The 17534-nt window shown below is 34.8% G+C and overlaps 1 protein-coding gene across 3 annotated transcripts in view; it reads left to right on the forward strand.

The window, feature by feature from the left end:
- Nucleotides 1-17534, forward strand: part of ASPH (aspartate beta-hydroxylase) — a 177561-nt gene that overhangs the window by 29249 nt on the left and 130778 nt on the right. For 2 of the 3 annotated variants that reach the window (XM_039868860.1, XM_039868861.1), the window contains exon 3: nt 1081-1149. In XM_039868860.1, coding sequence (XP_039724794.1) covers nt 1081-1149 — 69 coding nt within the window. Of the gene's footprint in view, nt 1-1080; nt 1150-5731; nt 6803-17534 lie in introns of those variants that run through there. The other variant, XM_039868862.1, reaches the window with a different exon arrangement.

The following is a 17534-nucleotide window of genomic DNA, read 5'->3' on the forward strand; positions in this document are numbered from 1 at the left end:
GGCTCTGGGAGGGTGAAGGTTGGTAATAGCTACTGTATTCCAGAAGTCCTGCCTGCTCTCATGCAATGTTTTAATTTACTTTTTATTAAAGAAATGGTAACAGTGCTGCCAACTGGTTTCTTAATACTAATGCTGTTTGTGAATGTCATTTAAAATATTGCTGTACATTATTATGTCTCCTCATAGCCATTGCCCAGTGATGGATTATAAATGTTGAATTTAGGATGCTTTTTAGAGAATTGAATGTATTTGACTCATATTTGAAGTGTTAAACATAACTGTGCTCCTAGCTGGTAAAGCTTTATTAAAGCCTTAAAATACGTATTTACTCTGCTTGTCGAGGAAAGGCTCTGGTACTATTGTCTTCTCAGGTTACCTATTTTAAGGCTTGTTATTTTTTTCTAAGTAGTAGCATTTGGCCTATGCAAATTAAGCCTTGAAGTAGGAGAGCCGTAAGTTTTCCTTGGTGATTTCAGGAAGCCAGTTTTACATACTTTATTTCCAATAGCCATTTATTTTAAAGGTCGATTTATGGTTTTTCGGTCGTAAATCATTATAGTAAAATATAAAATTAATTGTTCTCTTATTTTTAGTACTTATACTCAATGTTAATTATTTATATTTAGTGCTTATTTGAGGCTTGGTGTATGTCCTTTTTGTTTTAAATATTGATGGTGGAACTTCCATACTTTAGAACCATTGTTTCATGTGACTGTTAGAAATAAATCAAAATTGTTTCTTATGTGTGTTGAAAATTATACCTAAAATATTTTTAGCAGTATGATAAGAGAAGATACTCAAAATGATTAAATCAGGGTATTGCTAAGCCTTCAAGGAATGTATTTTCTCAGTTATATTTCTTAGATTTGTTAGGCGAACATTTCCTGAATCTCTAAGTGAATTGCCCATCATTTTTAGGTAAGATATACACTTAGCACTGCTATTCAGGATTAAAAGAGCACAGAATTGCATTGATTGGTAACATTTATGGCTGATGTGCAGGACTGTAATACGTGGTAATATCTTATTAAATTTGATTTTCCTTTTCTTCCCATATTTATCTTTACTCCCTTCTTGTAGGAAAATTAGGAGTCTATGATGCTGATGGCGATGGAGATTTTGATGTGGACGATGCCAAAGTTTTATTAGGCAAGTAGACATTTTATTTTTTGCTAGTGTTGGTAAAATGCCAGAAACAAAAGAATATTTTGCCTTGATAATATCTGTGTCAATTGTATACATTTTATGGAAGATATTTTCCTGCTTAAGTCATATATTTCATTCTTTTCGAGATGTGTAATTATTTTTCCATGGACTGATATTTCTGTTTATTTTTATAAATAGATAAATATATAGCTCTTACACAAATATTTTTAATAAGTATAATTTCGTATGTGTTTTCAAATTTAAAGCACTTCATATTCTGAACTTAACATTTAAACATGTACATAATTTGCTAGTTGGTTTTCAAATATGGTGATTACAGCCATTCTTTAGAATCATTTGACATAATTTGCTAACATTTGTAAGCTTCTAATGGCTTACATAAACTTATTTGGAAATAAAATAGTGGTAATAAACATCTTAAAATGTCCTGTGGGCATTTTAAAGGTAATATTAAAATATGAACTCGTAGTCTTTGGCCAGATTTCTTTATTTTGGAAGTCTTAAGCCCCTTTTCTGTCATCAAATTACGTGTCTTTATCATTGAGGTGTTTCTTGTAATAAAAAAAAGATTTAATATTCCCTAATTTGTTTTAAAATGCTGTCTTACTAGAAAGGATGGTATTGATTTTAATATGCAAATTGTATATGATCTGGCTTGGTGAGGTATGTGTTTCTGCTTATTAAACAGCATCATTTGTTTCACTTTAGTATGTAACATAATGTGTATTAAAACTTTTTGTACTAAAGTCTTTGGAAAAATAATGAATATGGCATGGCATTATATACTACACTAAGCTTAATAAAATAATGGCACAAAGAAATTCTGCTAAGACGCACAATTTCGTGTATATTTTATGGATGTGAAAAAAATGAGAGAATCCCACATCTGTGACCAGTGAAACTTTTCAGTAGATTTATCTTAACCTCCTTATAAAACAGTAAGCTCTAAATATGAAAAAAATGTTTTTATTTGTGATTAAATATAACTTCTTAATTTTTGTTCACCTTTTATTATTTCTCAGTAGGAATTATGTTTGCTATTTAACAGTGGAAACTATCTATGAAATTTCTTTTTCTGTCTTAACCTTAATGGAATTTTCTATGTAATTCTATCATATATCTAAATTTGAGTTTATAGACAGTAAATCCTCAGAAGACTATATAATCCTAGGCATGCAAAATAAATAAAATTATATAGAGAATTTAAATTAGAATGATGCTAATTTGTTTGCCTATAAATGGTTTATTACTCCATTATATTACTTTAAATGGTAGATTCTGAATAGTAAACCTTTTTAATTTCAAAAGTAACTTCATGTGGGCCAAGTTTCCTCATTTTTAGAAATAAAATTACTTATCCGTCTGTTACTGATTTTTTTTTTTAGCTTTAAATCGGCTATCTAATCTGTCAGTTAAGAAATGTCAACTATTAAAATGTATTATTTTTTCTATAGAACACACTGATTTCTTTAGCAGACACATTGATAACTTGATTTTTAGTGTTATATTTAGATTTTAAGAGTTTATTCCCGTTAAGGTTTTAAGCAATCGTTAAGAGGTTAAGTATAACTCAGAACATTGCCATTCACAGGTACACACATATGTGTTATGGGCAAATCATGACTTGTACCTTTTTATAAGAATTATATATTCCAAGGTGGAACCAAATTTGGTGACTGTCAGTTCGTTTTGGTAATTCGACTCTCAATGCACAAAAGCTAATATAAACTATTTTGCGGTAAATGTGTACTAATTCACAGTTCGTGCTTCAGTAGAGATGAAACAAATCAAAGGCGAGCCGTCAGGCTCACTTGTGTCCTCTGACCTTATTGCTATGATGTTTGAATTCTCTGCATGAAATATAATCTTGACTAGAACTGAATTTTATGACTAAAGTTCTTTTCTAGTTCATGATGGTATTGTAGGTTAGTTGTGCCTCTGTTACTAGCAGGTGGTTGAAAGAAAGAAGCTGGTGAAATTCTTGGGGTACAAAGAGTATATTCAGGGAGAGGTTCCGAGGTGGGGGGTGTATTCTCAAAAAGAAGCCAGATTTCCTGGGTGCATTCCCAGTGGAGAGGCAGCTCAAGGGGCCAGGTTTTAGATTAAGGAGTGGGCGTCCAAGGGGATGGACGAAAGTAGAGAGTTGGAGACTGGGGAGAGTTTGGCGTGGTGGGTGACGTAAGAGTCGAGATTGTTGAACTTTCATAGTTTTGGCATTTCTTTCAGAAGCATTTCTTTCTGTATTCTTGAATTTGCATATATATAAATCTTATCGATTTGAGGAAATGTATGCATTCATGTTTACATTTCTTTCACATTTTAAGGTTGGTTTTTCTAGTGAAATATCGAAAGATTGAAAAAATATGTGTGAGTAAATCAAGATCAGCAGCCATCATTAATTTTATTATTTCATTGTTTCTGGTCATGGCCCTTATGATATACTGTGAAAATATTCTGAGCCTATTCTAGTGTACATAGCTTCCTACTTTTGTGGCCAGATTATCTAAAATAAAGTAGCTTTGATTTTAGTTTGGATTGTTAAAAACTACATGGTTTGCAAATGTATTCTTTGAAAATTTGTTTCCCAAGTAAAATCGATGGGAAAATGATCCAAGAACTCAGTGCCAAGAGTAATATTTCCTTAGGGCACCATCACCGAAGGATTCTGTGATTGGCCTCTGACTAGTCCGTAGCTGGCACCGTATCAAATATGGCTGCAGAACAGAAGGGAAGCCAGTCAGCGACTCCCAGAGCCTTGTCAGCGGGCAGACCGGGAGAGCGCGCGTGAACGAGCTGACGGAGGACAGGCCTGCCTTTTGCCCCGTCAAAGGCCTTCATGCCCTCCTCTTTGGTTCGGGCCGACGCTAAGAGGTTAAGGAATTATGCACCAGAACATTTTCTTTTTCTCTTTGGATAAAAAGTATTTTTGTCTTAATCACAGGAAGGTTTTATAGTTGGATGAATAGTTTTGTTTAAATACTTTGCATACTTATTACATACTTCAACCTGTCACACTGAAGGACAGTAAAGTTTTATATTTAGTACCCGATACTTAGAAGTACTTGTATTGGAAAATGAAGAGAAATAAAGGTGTTTATTGCAAATATACAGCTATAGTGTTTTAAAGGAGGAAGAAGAAACTGTTATTCCCACAGAGACCTGGGTGGGAATACAGAGCTCCTCTGTTCGTAGCACTTGTCAGCTGTCATATTCAGTGAAAAAACATCTGGGTTTGTCAAAAAATAATTTAAATACTAACTGCAGTTTGTTCTCCCCTCCTCCGCCCCCGCCAGTACATGAAGAATGGCATGATGTAGTTCTTCCGTGGGCCATAATCTTTGGTATTTATACTAGTCGCCTTATTATTATCCTTCACCTGCCAATTTGATTGCTGGTAGGTATGCTGAGTAGAGAATTCTGTGTTGTCAGAGCCTGAAATACTAAATTAGGTGCTTATAATTTCGCCTCCGAAATCATGGATGTTCACATTTCTTACAGCTGGAACCATCCCCCCTGGTGGGTTCACCCACTTCCTCAAAATTATGGGCCTTGCTGTATAGAGCTTGGCAGTATTGGTGAACGTTGGTACTTACTGGAGCCAACAGACCTTTCCTACCCAATACCTGTTCTTCATAGGAAAAAAAAAAACCCACATGATAAAAACAATATCACTTGGCTTTCTTTCCATCACGGAGCCCTGTTTTGGGACCAGGACTTACAAACAGCAGGAGTCAGAGTCTTTGCAGTAAAAGCTAATTTCATGGGCTGATGGGGAGAGAACTTTGGAATGTTCTTATTACAAATGACTGGCCAAGGCCTTGATCCCATTTTATGTTGGTAGGCAGAGTGAATTATTATTAATAGCTGACTTTTGTCATTGGCCACAATTACAGGACCGTGAGTCAGTAGCCGGAGCATTATAAAGGTAACATTCTTGTAGTGTTAAAATTTGTAAACTTTCTGAGTTACATGATTTGAATGCATTTATACCCATCCATCTGTGGAGGCTATGCACAGTAATCCTGTTATTCACGTTAATTTCAGATTTTCCCAAGTTAACTCCAGGTCCTAAGGGGCAAGGTTTGAGGAAATGAACCTTTCTATTTTTCAGTGGATATTTATGGATATATGTAAATGTTTGTATAATCAACTCTCGATAATATCTGGTTGGTAAATGAACAAATCTGGAGGTCGTTTGAAGTATCTATGTTTTTGCCCTCATACTGTGATCACTCTTCTCACTGACAATAGTCAATCGATTTTGGCTGATGCAATTTTGTGTTTTTCAGCTCTAGATTCTCTAATGAGAGAAAGGCAAACCTGGTTAGGGGCTGGTAGGAATGGTGAGGATTGGTCAAATGGTACCTTTCCTTTAGCACATATGATTGAGAGTTGATTGTAAGGTGTGCATCTTGATCAATTCCTTTGTTTTCCAAAATATCTTTTCTGTAAACCTCCGTGTCCATGATGCACATCCTTTTTGAGATCACTCTTCCTCAACTTCTTTTTTCCGCCTAACTGCTCTCCTTATTTTCTCTTTCTCTCTTCCTTTATTCTTATGTAGGCCTGACCAAAGATGGCAGTAATGAAAATATTGATTCTCTTGAGGAAGTCCTTAATATTTTAGCAGAGGAAAGTTCAGATTGGTTTTATGGTTTCCTCTCATTTCTCTATGATATTATGACTCCTTTTGAAATGCTAGAAGAAGAAGAAGACGAAAGCGAGACCGCAGATGGTGTTGATGGCACGTCACAGAATGAAGGGGTTCAGGGAAAGACTTGTGTCATTTTGGATTTACATAACCAGTAACTTTGATTCAGGGACTGACGTCACTGGCTTATGAAAACCCGAAGCTGGCTCCTTTCCCCTTCTTTCCTTTGCTCAGCCAGGGCTTCCCCGTCGTGCAGTGGGGCGGCTGCGATCGAACAGTACAAGGCAGCCATGCGACCTTTTCCCCCAGTTCAGTCCCAGCTAGTCCTAAGCTTGGCTTCCCCACTTCTAGTGAAGAAAGCGGCATTTTTCATTCTTGTAGTTGTCTACAAAGTGCATTGAGAATGACGTTTTTGGTGGTATAATTGGTTTCTGTATTGTTTTGTTTCGATTTATGTATTCACTAAATTTAGAAATTTAATAGCAAATTGTTTTGTGATTAACCCTTGATGCTTGTCTTTCTAACACACTATTGAGATGATTATAATGGACTTGATTATCACACTATTTCTAGCATGATTCATCAATTAAATGCTTCTCTGTTGATCTTTAACATGACTGATGTGTAAAATGGTGGTTCTTAAAAAAGCTGATTTTTTAAAAATTGTAATTTGTCTAGGTTAACTGATTTATCAGATAGGTTAATACCAATTTCAATGTAAAATTCTGTATTAATGGTGCTTTTAAAATAATTTGAAAATAACTCCATGTTTTTGCCTTAGGGTAGTTAAATTACTGTATTCAGATAGTAGTATGTCTGAATATGTCTGTCCATGAAAGCAGAATTTATTTTTAATTTTATTTCTAAGTACACATCCAGAGAAAGTAATTTGTATTTTTTTTTAAAGTAGGCATATTACGCAAGAAGGAAAATGTGAATATGTATCTTAAATAATGTTGTACATATTAAAATTATTCATCCTAAATAAGTCTTTTTCCATTTTTTTTTCCTGTATTACCTTATTAATTGGCTATCAGCTTTGACTTAGGTATAAAATGATTTTTAGATTTTTAAGTTAAATTTCTTAATGTGGTAATTCTTTTTAGGAGAATACATTTTTGCCATTAAAAACCTTAAAACCATCTTTGAATCAATTTATCTAAACTTAGTTTGCTTCAATAACATCAAAAGTAATTGTATTAGCCATATATAACATGTATTTCTTAAAATGAGAGTTCATTCATTTCCTCCGTAATCAAAGCTCTTACAGTTTGAAAGCAGTAAAACCTAAGACCTTTGATTTCTTTACTCTCTCAGGGAGTGGCGTTTCATGTTTTTAAATCTCTTAGAGCTTCTGTGAAACTTAGCTTTGGTTCTTCAGAGCTTAAAATTAGAAAATGTTTTTATTTTTTTCAATGCTTTATATTAATTTCTACTTTTCAAATATTTTTTTATTTTTTCATATTTAATCAAATTGCTTTCTGTTAGTGGCTTTTTTCACTCATTTTTTCAGAGGGAACTATGACAAATCTAGTTTATTCGGCAGAAATCATTCTCGTAGGCTATCGAAGCTATAGCCTGAGAGAAGGTCTCATCAGAACACAGGGAATGTACCAGTTTCCACCTTCACTCACCATTTACATGTGTCAGGGAAAACTGTTCAGTTTACTAAGCTTATTTTTTTAAAGACATTAAGTTATTTTTGGAAATAAATATGCATGTTGTACATTGGACAGTGATCTAAAACGCAAATGGCTATTAAAACTCTAGTTTGTCTTTCTCTCATTATTTAGGGATATGTTTTATTCTGTTAATGTTTTTGACAGTCAAAAACTTTTGATTTTGATATGTTATAATATTCTAAAATGAGTATGATTTAATAATGTTCTTTTGAAAGCTTATGCAGTTTTTACCCATGCTTATTGTGTCTTCCACTTTGAATTTAAGTACTGTGAAATATCAAAGTTCATTAGGTTTAAATTCAAAAGCATTCTTAGGCTCCACTGTCAATGAAAGTTACTTAGCCAGATGTCTGAGATGTATATTTATTTTAAAGCAGTCTTATTTCTTAATGCTTCATTTCTACTAATGCTAGAAGATGTTTGATTAGTTTATGCGAAGTATATAATCAGATTTGTGTGTTTAAAATGTTTGGAATCATTAATTTCTCATCAGGCTCTTTTTTTGTCTTGATACTAACACATTTTATGTACAGAAATTAATTATGCTTTATTTTTTGTAAGTGAAAAATAAGGATGTGAGCTTATAATTTGCCGTTTATTTAGCCTCCCCTCCAATGAGTCCTTTTGAAAAACCTCAGAGAAAGGAAAAATCCGAGTAGCTGGTGAACCCCTGCCTTCTGTGACTTCCTTCAACTTGTGCTTAACGCTTATTTTGGTGACAAAAAATAAAGTTGTTGGCAAAACTGCAATAGAGTATTTTGAAGCTGACCAAAATTACTTCACTTAAATGTTATTTATTATATATGTTATAATTCTTAATTTTCTAAGGATTTATTATAAAATTTTCTGTTTCATAATTTCCTAGCTTAAACTGAGGACCATACTTTAAAAAGACAAATTGTATTCTGTACATTTGAATATTTATAGTTGCAGAATTTTAAGATGTACTATATTTACTCTGCTTTTCCAGTTTTGAACGATCAAAGGAACTTTGCCGAATGTGCTCTGTATTCAGATGTGGTGGTGTCTCCCCACAGATGCCTTTGCTTCTTCACATACACTGCCATTCGCCCAACTGGAAAGGCACTACGTTTTCTGGAGTTTGTCCCCAAACTCCAGAAAGAAGTGGCATTATGGGGACTTATTTTCTGTACTTTAGCTTCTTTCAGCCCTGATTTTCCCTGGGACACGAGCGATGGGAAGTAAGTCAGTTGGAGAAGCATCTTTTAGGTGTTGATCTTATTTATTATATTCCTGAGACCTTAGCTGCCGGCTTGCTGCCTGTGAGAATCATGCAGGTGCCTCGGACATAGTAGAATGCTGGGTGATTCTGCTTTTTCACTTGTACTACATTCTTTATTCTGGAAATTACCTCCCTGTCTTAGAGAGCTGTATCCAAACATGTAAGAAAACTTTTTTCCGCTTGAATTCTGGCTTATTTTTCTTTGTAGTTAGTGAGACTGAACAAAATGTTTCCTTGTCTATCCCGATGTTTATAATTTTGGAGGATCATCAAAAGGATATATAGACATAGATGTTATTCTTAATTCGTACAGTTGGCAGTTACACCTCATGGGGATTGATACTCAGCAACCCTTTCTAAATAAGATTCTGGTCTATAAAACAAGGAAGACTTATTTTCTGCCGTTTGGGCTGTGGAATTTTCTTTGATCATGGCACATATTTGGAGTGCTTTAATGAAATTCAGTGACTCATCATCGCAAATTGACTGATGGAACAGTATACCGAATTCTCTGCCCCAGTTATTCATTGAGATAACTTGTAATACATAGGACTAGGTACTAACTAAACTGTGAACTCCTTGTAGTTAACAACCAGTTCTTAGGCTTCATTCCTTAGGAGTAACTCACTGCATAAAAAAACACTGAGGTGTGTATGTTTTTGTTATTGTTTAACCAAATTAAATAAGTGAAAAAATTACTGGACGTATTTTCTTGAAGGGAAAGAACATTTTGAAGTTTGTATAATAAACCGACTTATGCTAACAGAGGTCTTCACGCGATCTTTCCCATATCTCATTTGTATTTGAATCTGCATTTTCTCTTTATTTGAACTCTCAGTCTCTGGATGTAATCCCTTCCTAAATTTTTAGTCTTTTGGTTCTGTTATGTTCTAATCCTCCTTTCCCTACTTATCATAGAGGGTTGAAAGTTTTATAGTTTCCTTTTTTCAAAAATGTCTGTTATACCATCTATTTAAAAAATAAGAAAGAAATTGTTATAATGTCCTAATATGCATTTTACCAAAACCAGATATCCATTCTTGAGCAACAGTCTGCCTAGTTCACAGATCCTTTACTTAGGTATTTGCGCCTTTTTTTTTGTTATCTATAGTCAATGCTGAAATAACGCATGATGTTTCAGTATGGGAAGGAGGAAGATGAAAACCGAGGTTCGGAGTGACTCACAGGTCTCACCAGGGACTGTGGAAGTGACTGAAATGACCTAAGTATGAAGCGATACCCAGACTGCCAATTCTATGGCCAACTCTGAATATCTTGCTGTACCTACTTGCATTTCTGTAATGGAGCCAGTTTTCTAAAATTATGTCTATTGCAGGTCCAACTATTGGCTTAATGACTGAGGTTTTTAATTTCATACAGAACATTTCATTTTGAAAATGTGTCTGGGATAGTGACTCTGAGACAGTTACCAAAATAATATTAATTAAGAACTCTTTGATGTTCTAAGGGAAGAACATTAGATTTGCTCTTTTTCCAATTTCTGTATGAGAATTCCCAAACAGTAAGAGAGCTATTGACAGTAATCACCTTAGAAACCATCAGAATAAACATACAGGGCAAAGTGGAAGTAAACAACATGTTGATTATTCATTTTTGCCAATCTCTTGACTGTAACCACATCCCAATGCTTTTTTGACGACTGCCTTCAATTAGCATTTATTCTGTCAATAAAAACAACTTATCCAAAGGGATTACAGAATACTAAGATGCTTCCTTTCCCGGCTCTAATATAATTTTCTATATATTGCTTGGATACTATTTTTAAGGAGTTATTGTATTATCTTCAATTTTATTTGATGGGATCATTACTTTTTTCCCCCGCTCCTGGATGTTGGCTATGGTAGTAAAGAGAGAAAAGGAGAAAAACAGGGCACACTAGGTGCTTTTCGATGCTGTAAAGGGACTCCACATCAACCATAGTTCCAAATGATAAGAAATTAATTCTGTCTAGAATTAGGAATTACATAAAAACAAAGTCTTATATACATGCTCTGTGCTTTTCTCTGGGGCCTCTTCTCTAATGTCCCTATGCTTGTATGTGTTTTTTCCCCTTCATGCGCTCGTCAATCCTGGATCACCACTGCCCCCTTCTCCACCACTGGGCTTCACACTGTTGTTGGAAAAAGATCCATTCTACGTTTACCTGAATTGAAGCTCTGTGAGGCACTCACTTCTCTGTGACAGTGTCGTTCTCTTTAGTAAATATTCAAAACCTTTTCCACACTCTTCCCTCTTCCTTTCTCTGTAGAGGCAGTTTTGCTTTCCACTTTACCAAGATAGTCCACTCTGACTTGGATTCTGTTATCTCCATCTCTCTATACTATATGACATTTCTTGACTCTTTGAATGTTTTTTGAGTCATTTTTTTCAGATGTGGCATCTTCTGGTTTCCAACGCTAACCCTTCCCCTTGCGTGTGCACCCCCCCCTTCCCCACGACGGGCTCATCGTTTCTGCCCTCTCGTGAACTCACTTTGTTTTTCCTACACGCATGCGTTTGTTTCCTCCGGCCGTCAGTGCACACAAACGCAGATGAAACTCTTCAAAACCCTTTTCCCTTTCTACCCGCTGAGAATCTTGGAAAATTACACATACGATCGGTTTTCTCTAAGGAGGTAAGAGAGCCCCTCAGGAGCACCCTGGGTTTTTGCTCACCTTTCTTTCCACCTGTGTTTTCTCTTATTGTACGTAATGCGGCCACCTCTTGTACTACTCGTAAAACTGTAATCTGAACAACCTTATGGTACATTTAATAACTAACGTAATTCAGTAGTGTCCTCATCCTGAACCTTCGTCCACACCTTCCTTCCCAAAACTGCCCCTTTCAGTTTTAGAGCACTGCATTTTCTTGGCTCCTCTTTTTATTCATAACTTAGTGACTCCTCTATTCACTTCCTGTTTTCTGAGTGCTGTGCTTGCTTTCATACCTATACTGGTTCCTTCAGAGACTGAACATGATCATTGTGGCTTAAATTATTAAGCTGTCTTTGTCATGTCAAACATCTTAAAAACCTTTGACCTTAAGTTCAGAAAATGTAGATTATATCGATACTTTGAAATTTTATATTGCACATTGTTAATTTGTATCTCTTTAAGGATTTATACCCAAAGTGGATAAGTTTTAACTAAAGTACTCACTATTTTTTCCTGTTTTACTAATCTGATGCTGATCTAATAATATTTCAGCTCATTGATATTTCATCAGTAACACTCTTGACTCTATCGTGATAGTGACGGGGAGAGGTGTGCACTCTCATTCCCGCCACTGCTTTCTAACAGGATGATCCAGGCCTGCATTTCAGGAACATGCAGGTGTCCGTAGGGGACATTAGCGTCACTAAAAGTACATTTTACTACTAAACGATGATTTCTTTTGCACATTGGATAATGCCAGGTATTTAAAAGTTGGCATTAAAAGGATGTTTGATATTTTATTTTGAAATAAACTTTAGTGCCAGTGGTCCGAGATAGCATTCATTATTGCGGTGTGGCATGCTATTTTTGATAGAGTTTAGGGGAAAAAAATCAAGTGTTGTCTGTGAAAAATAGTTGTCACACACACACACATACTGATTATGGTTATGGCTGTATGATCAAGTAATTGGACAGATATATGAAGCCACATGGAACAGTTAATTCACATTTCTTTTTTTAATGTAGTCGGGTAAGACATACTAATACTTCTTTTCTCATAATGATGATGGGAATAATGCAACCAGAATAAATTACCATGCTCAAATGGACTGTCTCATTTGATGGCAACAAATTGCAGTGACTAGAGAAAGGAGAAGGGACGAGGAACAGAGGGCGATTTGAACAATACGATAATAGGAGTGAAAACGTCTTAACGGGAAGTGGGAGTGCGATTACCATTTTGAGAAACGTGTAGATCGGGTTCTGTAGTTTCCAACAGGAAGGGTGTAAAAGAGCTAGTGGGCTTTCTTGTGGCGATTTAGACCTTAGTTGTATGGCAACAGATTGTGTTTGGCGCTACCTCACAGGAGGTGAAAAGCAGTGCGCCTGGGAAATGGACTGGCAACTTGGAATGCTGCTTTGGAAAGTTTGCTGACACAGGAGTGCAACAAAGCGACCATGTGACCAGGAGACGGAATCAGGAACATCAGTTGGCTGGGATGCTAAATACAGCCTGGTTGGAATGAATGAGTGTACTGAGAGATATATGGTATTGACATTTGTTAGAGGATTAAAAATAAACCCATTATCGGAACTTTCATTTGCCGAGAGGAAATAGAAGGCTATTGCAGAGTCTTTAGATGAAGAGTATAAAAATTAATATAGATCTGCATAATAGTGTATTTCTTACTTGTGTGATTTTTTAATAAAGAAAGTTTGATAAGAAACTATGGGGGGGGGAAGCAATGATTATTCAAACGGTTAAGGTAAAAATTGTATTAAAATATAGTGTCCTTTTTTGGATGGCAATGCTGATTAAGTTGGAAAATGAAGTCCTCAGGTCATTTCACCCCTGGTGCTTCTGATTGAGCATCTGTGTCAAGAGCAGCAGTCAGTGACTGTCCAGGCACCACGGAGGACACACCATTTTCGGTGGTAATTAGACGTTTCTAAAGCCAACAGTTCTTTCAGGTCTAATGCGCGCTGTGAAGTTGACTACATCTGGATTATAATGCATTTTTTTGTTATAGATAGTGAAAGTAAGGTTCTAAAATGACATAAATGATAGATATTTATATTTTGAAGGAGTGTATTTTTAAATGGTGTTTTTAAGTAATTTGTTTAATAGCTGCATCGACTTTAACTATTTTATAGATACTTATATTTTTAAATACCTTAATATTTTCTGTTTATAACCTATTTTCATTTATAAATACCAACAGAAGGACCTGGTGGGGTAGTCAAGAAAAAAACTAAGGCTAAAGGTATTTTCTGTTTTTCAAATTAGCCTTGAGTGAATCAAGTATAATGCTTGAAAATGCATGACATTTTCTAGATATGTTTTATAAATGCAGTTACTAATGCTAAACGTTATCGCTTTTTGGTTTTGAGTGCACTTTTGGTCATAAGTAGTTTTATCAAGACTTCATCAAAGAATTTTCCGTCTCAAGCCTCTAATACTAAGTAATTTCCTCTTTGCACTATCAAAACTTTGTAACAGTCTTTAACAACATATATAACAATATCATAATATTGTTATTCTGTATGAATTTGTACATATATATCCTACCTTCCAACATAAAACCTCTCTAAGTTTGAATTTTTTAATTACTGTTGGAAAAAAAGATGAACTCATCAATGATTTCATCTCTCCAAAAGCTGATGACACTCTGTCTTAGAGCACAATAAAAGCTAGTGTGGTCAAACTTGTAGTTGTCGGTAAAATAAAAACTTAGATATATAATCTGTAGCACCACATTATGTTGGTATAGAACTCGCTATATTTGCTATTATAATTTTTTGAAAATTTCTATACCTGTCAACCATTATACGTAGGCTAACAGCCTATTATTACAGCCTTATTTTATATCCCTCTGGCTTTTCTTGTTCATATGTAAATATATATGTCCTTCAGAGAGAGGGGCATGGGGAAAGTGCATGTTTTTCTTTACAAATTTATAATCTTTTGTGTTCAAGTGCTTGGCATATTGTTTGTAATTTGTTTTTAGTGAGACATTAACAGGTGAGACTTTCACTATGTGATTTGCAGGGTTTTGTGATTTGTATTTTAATTTTAAGATTGGGAAATTTAATGTTTTAACTTTGTATCCCACCTGAATAATTCCTGGGGAGAAAACAGAACTTTCACCACTTAGGCAAGCGTTCTGCTCTCGCAGTGCTACTAGCTGTGTTGCTCTATGAGCAGCACTAGCGTAGAGTGGGGACCTAGATGGCTGATTCTTTATGAATGCCGTTCTGCATTTTTACAAAGTTTTAATAAGATTTTCTGGAAGAATCAAATAACATTTTGTGCTATGTGAATTTTACGTGATTTTGATCGGAAAATCACATTTTCCACATTTTATTATTTTAAAGAAATATTTCATTTTCTTTGTTTCTGCTTAAATGCTACATCACGCAATAAACACCTTCCTTCTTTTACAATTTTGTAATGAGAGCAAGAAGGTGAAATTTCAAAGCTTTGGCTAATGGCGTTATTAAATTTTATATGAAGCAAGTTGAAAGCAGTGTCTTAATGAGACTTGAAATTACCTGTATATTCCATTGAATTGCTCTCTCCCCTGTGAGCATGGACAATATATATGTTGGCTTGAGTGGCTCTACGTAAATTAACAGGAAACATGCTTAAAGGAATACTGATTTCATAATGTTAAATATTAACAGAAAAATTCTACTTGTCATTTTACACACCATAGATAATGAATTTAAAATTTCATACTCATGGACATTGTATTTTTTTAATTAAAAAATTGTATTTAATTTTTTATTTGTGCATATAATGTTTTCAAGGAGTATAAGCACACACATTTCAAGGACATAATTTTTTTGTTAGAACTAAAATTTTAAAAATTATCTTTGTACAAATACTTGCAAGTTATGGAAAATTTGTTCTTATGTTGTCAGTATTCCTTTAATTATGTCATTATGGTTGTGAAATGTGAGTTGTTAATTTTTCGTGTAAAGCACTGCCTTTATGGATGGACTCATTGAATAGTATTGCATTTTAATCTTGTTTAAAGACAAACCATACCATATTTCAAGCTGGAAAAATGTAGTGGCAAGTTTCTAGCATTTCTTGTATAGTTGGTGCTTTATAAAGGTTTGCATCTATTTTTAACCAATTTAAAACTAGTGGATTAAATGTCACTTTTTGAATGATCATTTTGTGTGTGGGGGGAGATTTTAAATAAAGACGATACATTCGCACTAAGTTACCATTCTGTGAATTAAGAGATGCTTTCAATAAACATTTTTTTCCTTTGATTGGATAACTCGAAAGTTAAAGAACTCACTAAAGAAGAGCTCAAGAAGGAAAAAGAGAAGCCTCAGTCCAGGAAGGAAAGTAAGAATGAAGAGAGAAGAAAGGGAAAGAAAGAGAAAGAGAATGACCGGAAGGATAAGAAAACTGCTGATTCTGATATATCCAGGAAAGAGTCCCCTAAGAGTAAAAAGGACAGAGAAAAGGAGAAAATGGGACTAGATAAAGGTGCTAAAACCAAGGAAAATAGGAAAAAGTCAACAAATATAAAGGATGTTTCTAGTAAAGTGGCATCCAGAGACAAAGATGACAGAAAAGAAGGTAGAAGTTCTACCAAACAGGCACATTTAGCAAAGGAAAATAACCAGAAGAGAAAGAGCTAAAGCTCTAACACCACCATCCCAGGAAATGGTAATATTCTTTATTGTGATTTGCTGCTAAAGTATTGAGTATTGCTCTGGTTGGGGAAGATGTGTCATTTAGCCATTGAATGTATAAATTGGTGCTCAGCAAGTAAATTCTTTGAAATTTAAGTACATTGTCTAATGCTTCTAAATTTAGAAGATGAAGCTTTAAAAATATGTAATAAAAATGTGATGTAATAAGTTCTATTTTATTAATGTATTGCTCATGTATCCAGATAAATGTATATGTATAATATGAATTGTAATTTATTAATATATTGAATACTTATATTGGAATTGAATAATAATATTAAGACTTTAAATAGTATTTATATGCAGAGTGATATAACTTTCAGGGATGATAAATACTCTGGTAGATAGGAAGTTGTCTTCTGTCTCCATTTGCCCTTGGTTTTCTTCCTGCCTTCCCCTTCCTGCTTCCCTTTTCCTCGTCAGCTTCCTTCCCCGCTCCCCACTCCTTTCTCTTGCCAGTGCCCCCTCTCAGGCTCCTGTGACATCTGTATTCCTCCTTTCCCAGACTCTGGCCCCCACCCCTAGACTCTCAAGGTCTTCCTCAGGCTCTTCCCAGATTAATTCAACTTTCCCTTCTCCTTCCATCTCTCTCCTATTGAATCTCTCCTCCCCAGTTTTTCCCATCTCCTTTATTTACCTCCTTCATCCCTCCAAGCCTCCCCACTCTTTACCCCTTCTCGGCTACCTCTCCCTTCTCTACCAGTCCTGCCCCATCAGCTGTCAACCAGTAAATACTGTGTTCCAGATGCATCGTTTTGAGAACTCTGGATTAGTCATGAATACAAGGGAATTTTATTTAGAAGAACAATTTAGAACACTTTTATTTATGATGTCTTTACAGACTCCGAATACTATAGAAAGGCTTTAATTATTTCAAATTAGGATATCCTTTCATTTTATATCACATGCTTTTTCAGCTGTTTTGGTGAAACGGCTTATATTTTTCATATTTGATTGTATCATAACTGTTTACCATTTCTAAGGAATTGCAAATTTGAGATCTCACTAGAGCTCAGAATTTAGCCCATCAGAAAACATTTAATAAAATGAAATTTCAATGTGAATACATTTCTACACATGGTTTGTACTATTCGCGCATGAGGTCTTAAATCTCTAATTGTGACTGCTGGTGAAATTTAGTTATTAAGAACAACCCAATTGGTTGTAACAGAATTAAGAGTGCTGCCACAAAGATTTTATTTTTAAAAAATAATTATTCAACTTCCGTTTTCTCTGAAGAGCTTAAAAACTGATATTTTGACCTAATTAAAGATATTTCACATTAGACATGAGTACACATTAAGTGCAGATGCTTACGCTAGCACCTTTTACTGCTTAAAACAAACACTTAAACATTTAGTTGACAAAAATTTCATCTGACAATAGATCGATACATCGAAATGGAAATCCTAGAGAATATC

Source organism: Pteropus medius, unplaced genomic scaffold (assembly GCF_902729225.1).
Source record: "Pteropus medius unplaced genomic scaffold, Ma_sr-lr_union100, whole genome shotgun sequence".
In the NCBI taxonomy this organism is placed as follows: domain Eukaryota; kingdom Metazoa; phylum Chordata; class Mammalia; order Chiroptera; family Pteropodidae; genus Pteropus; species Pteropus medius.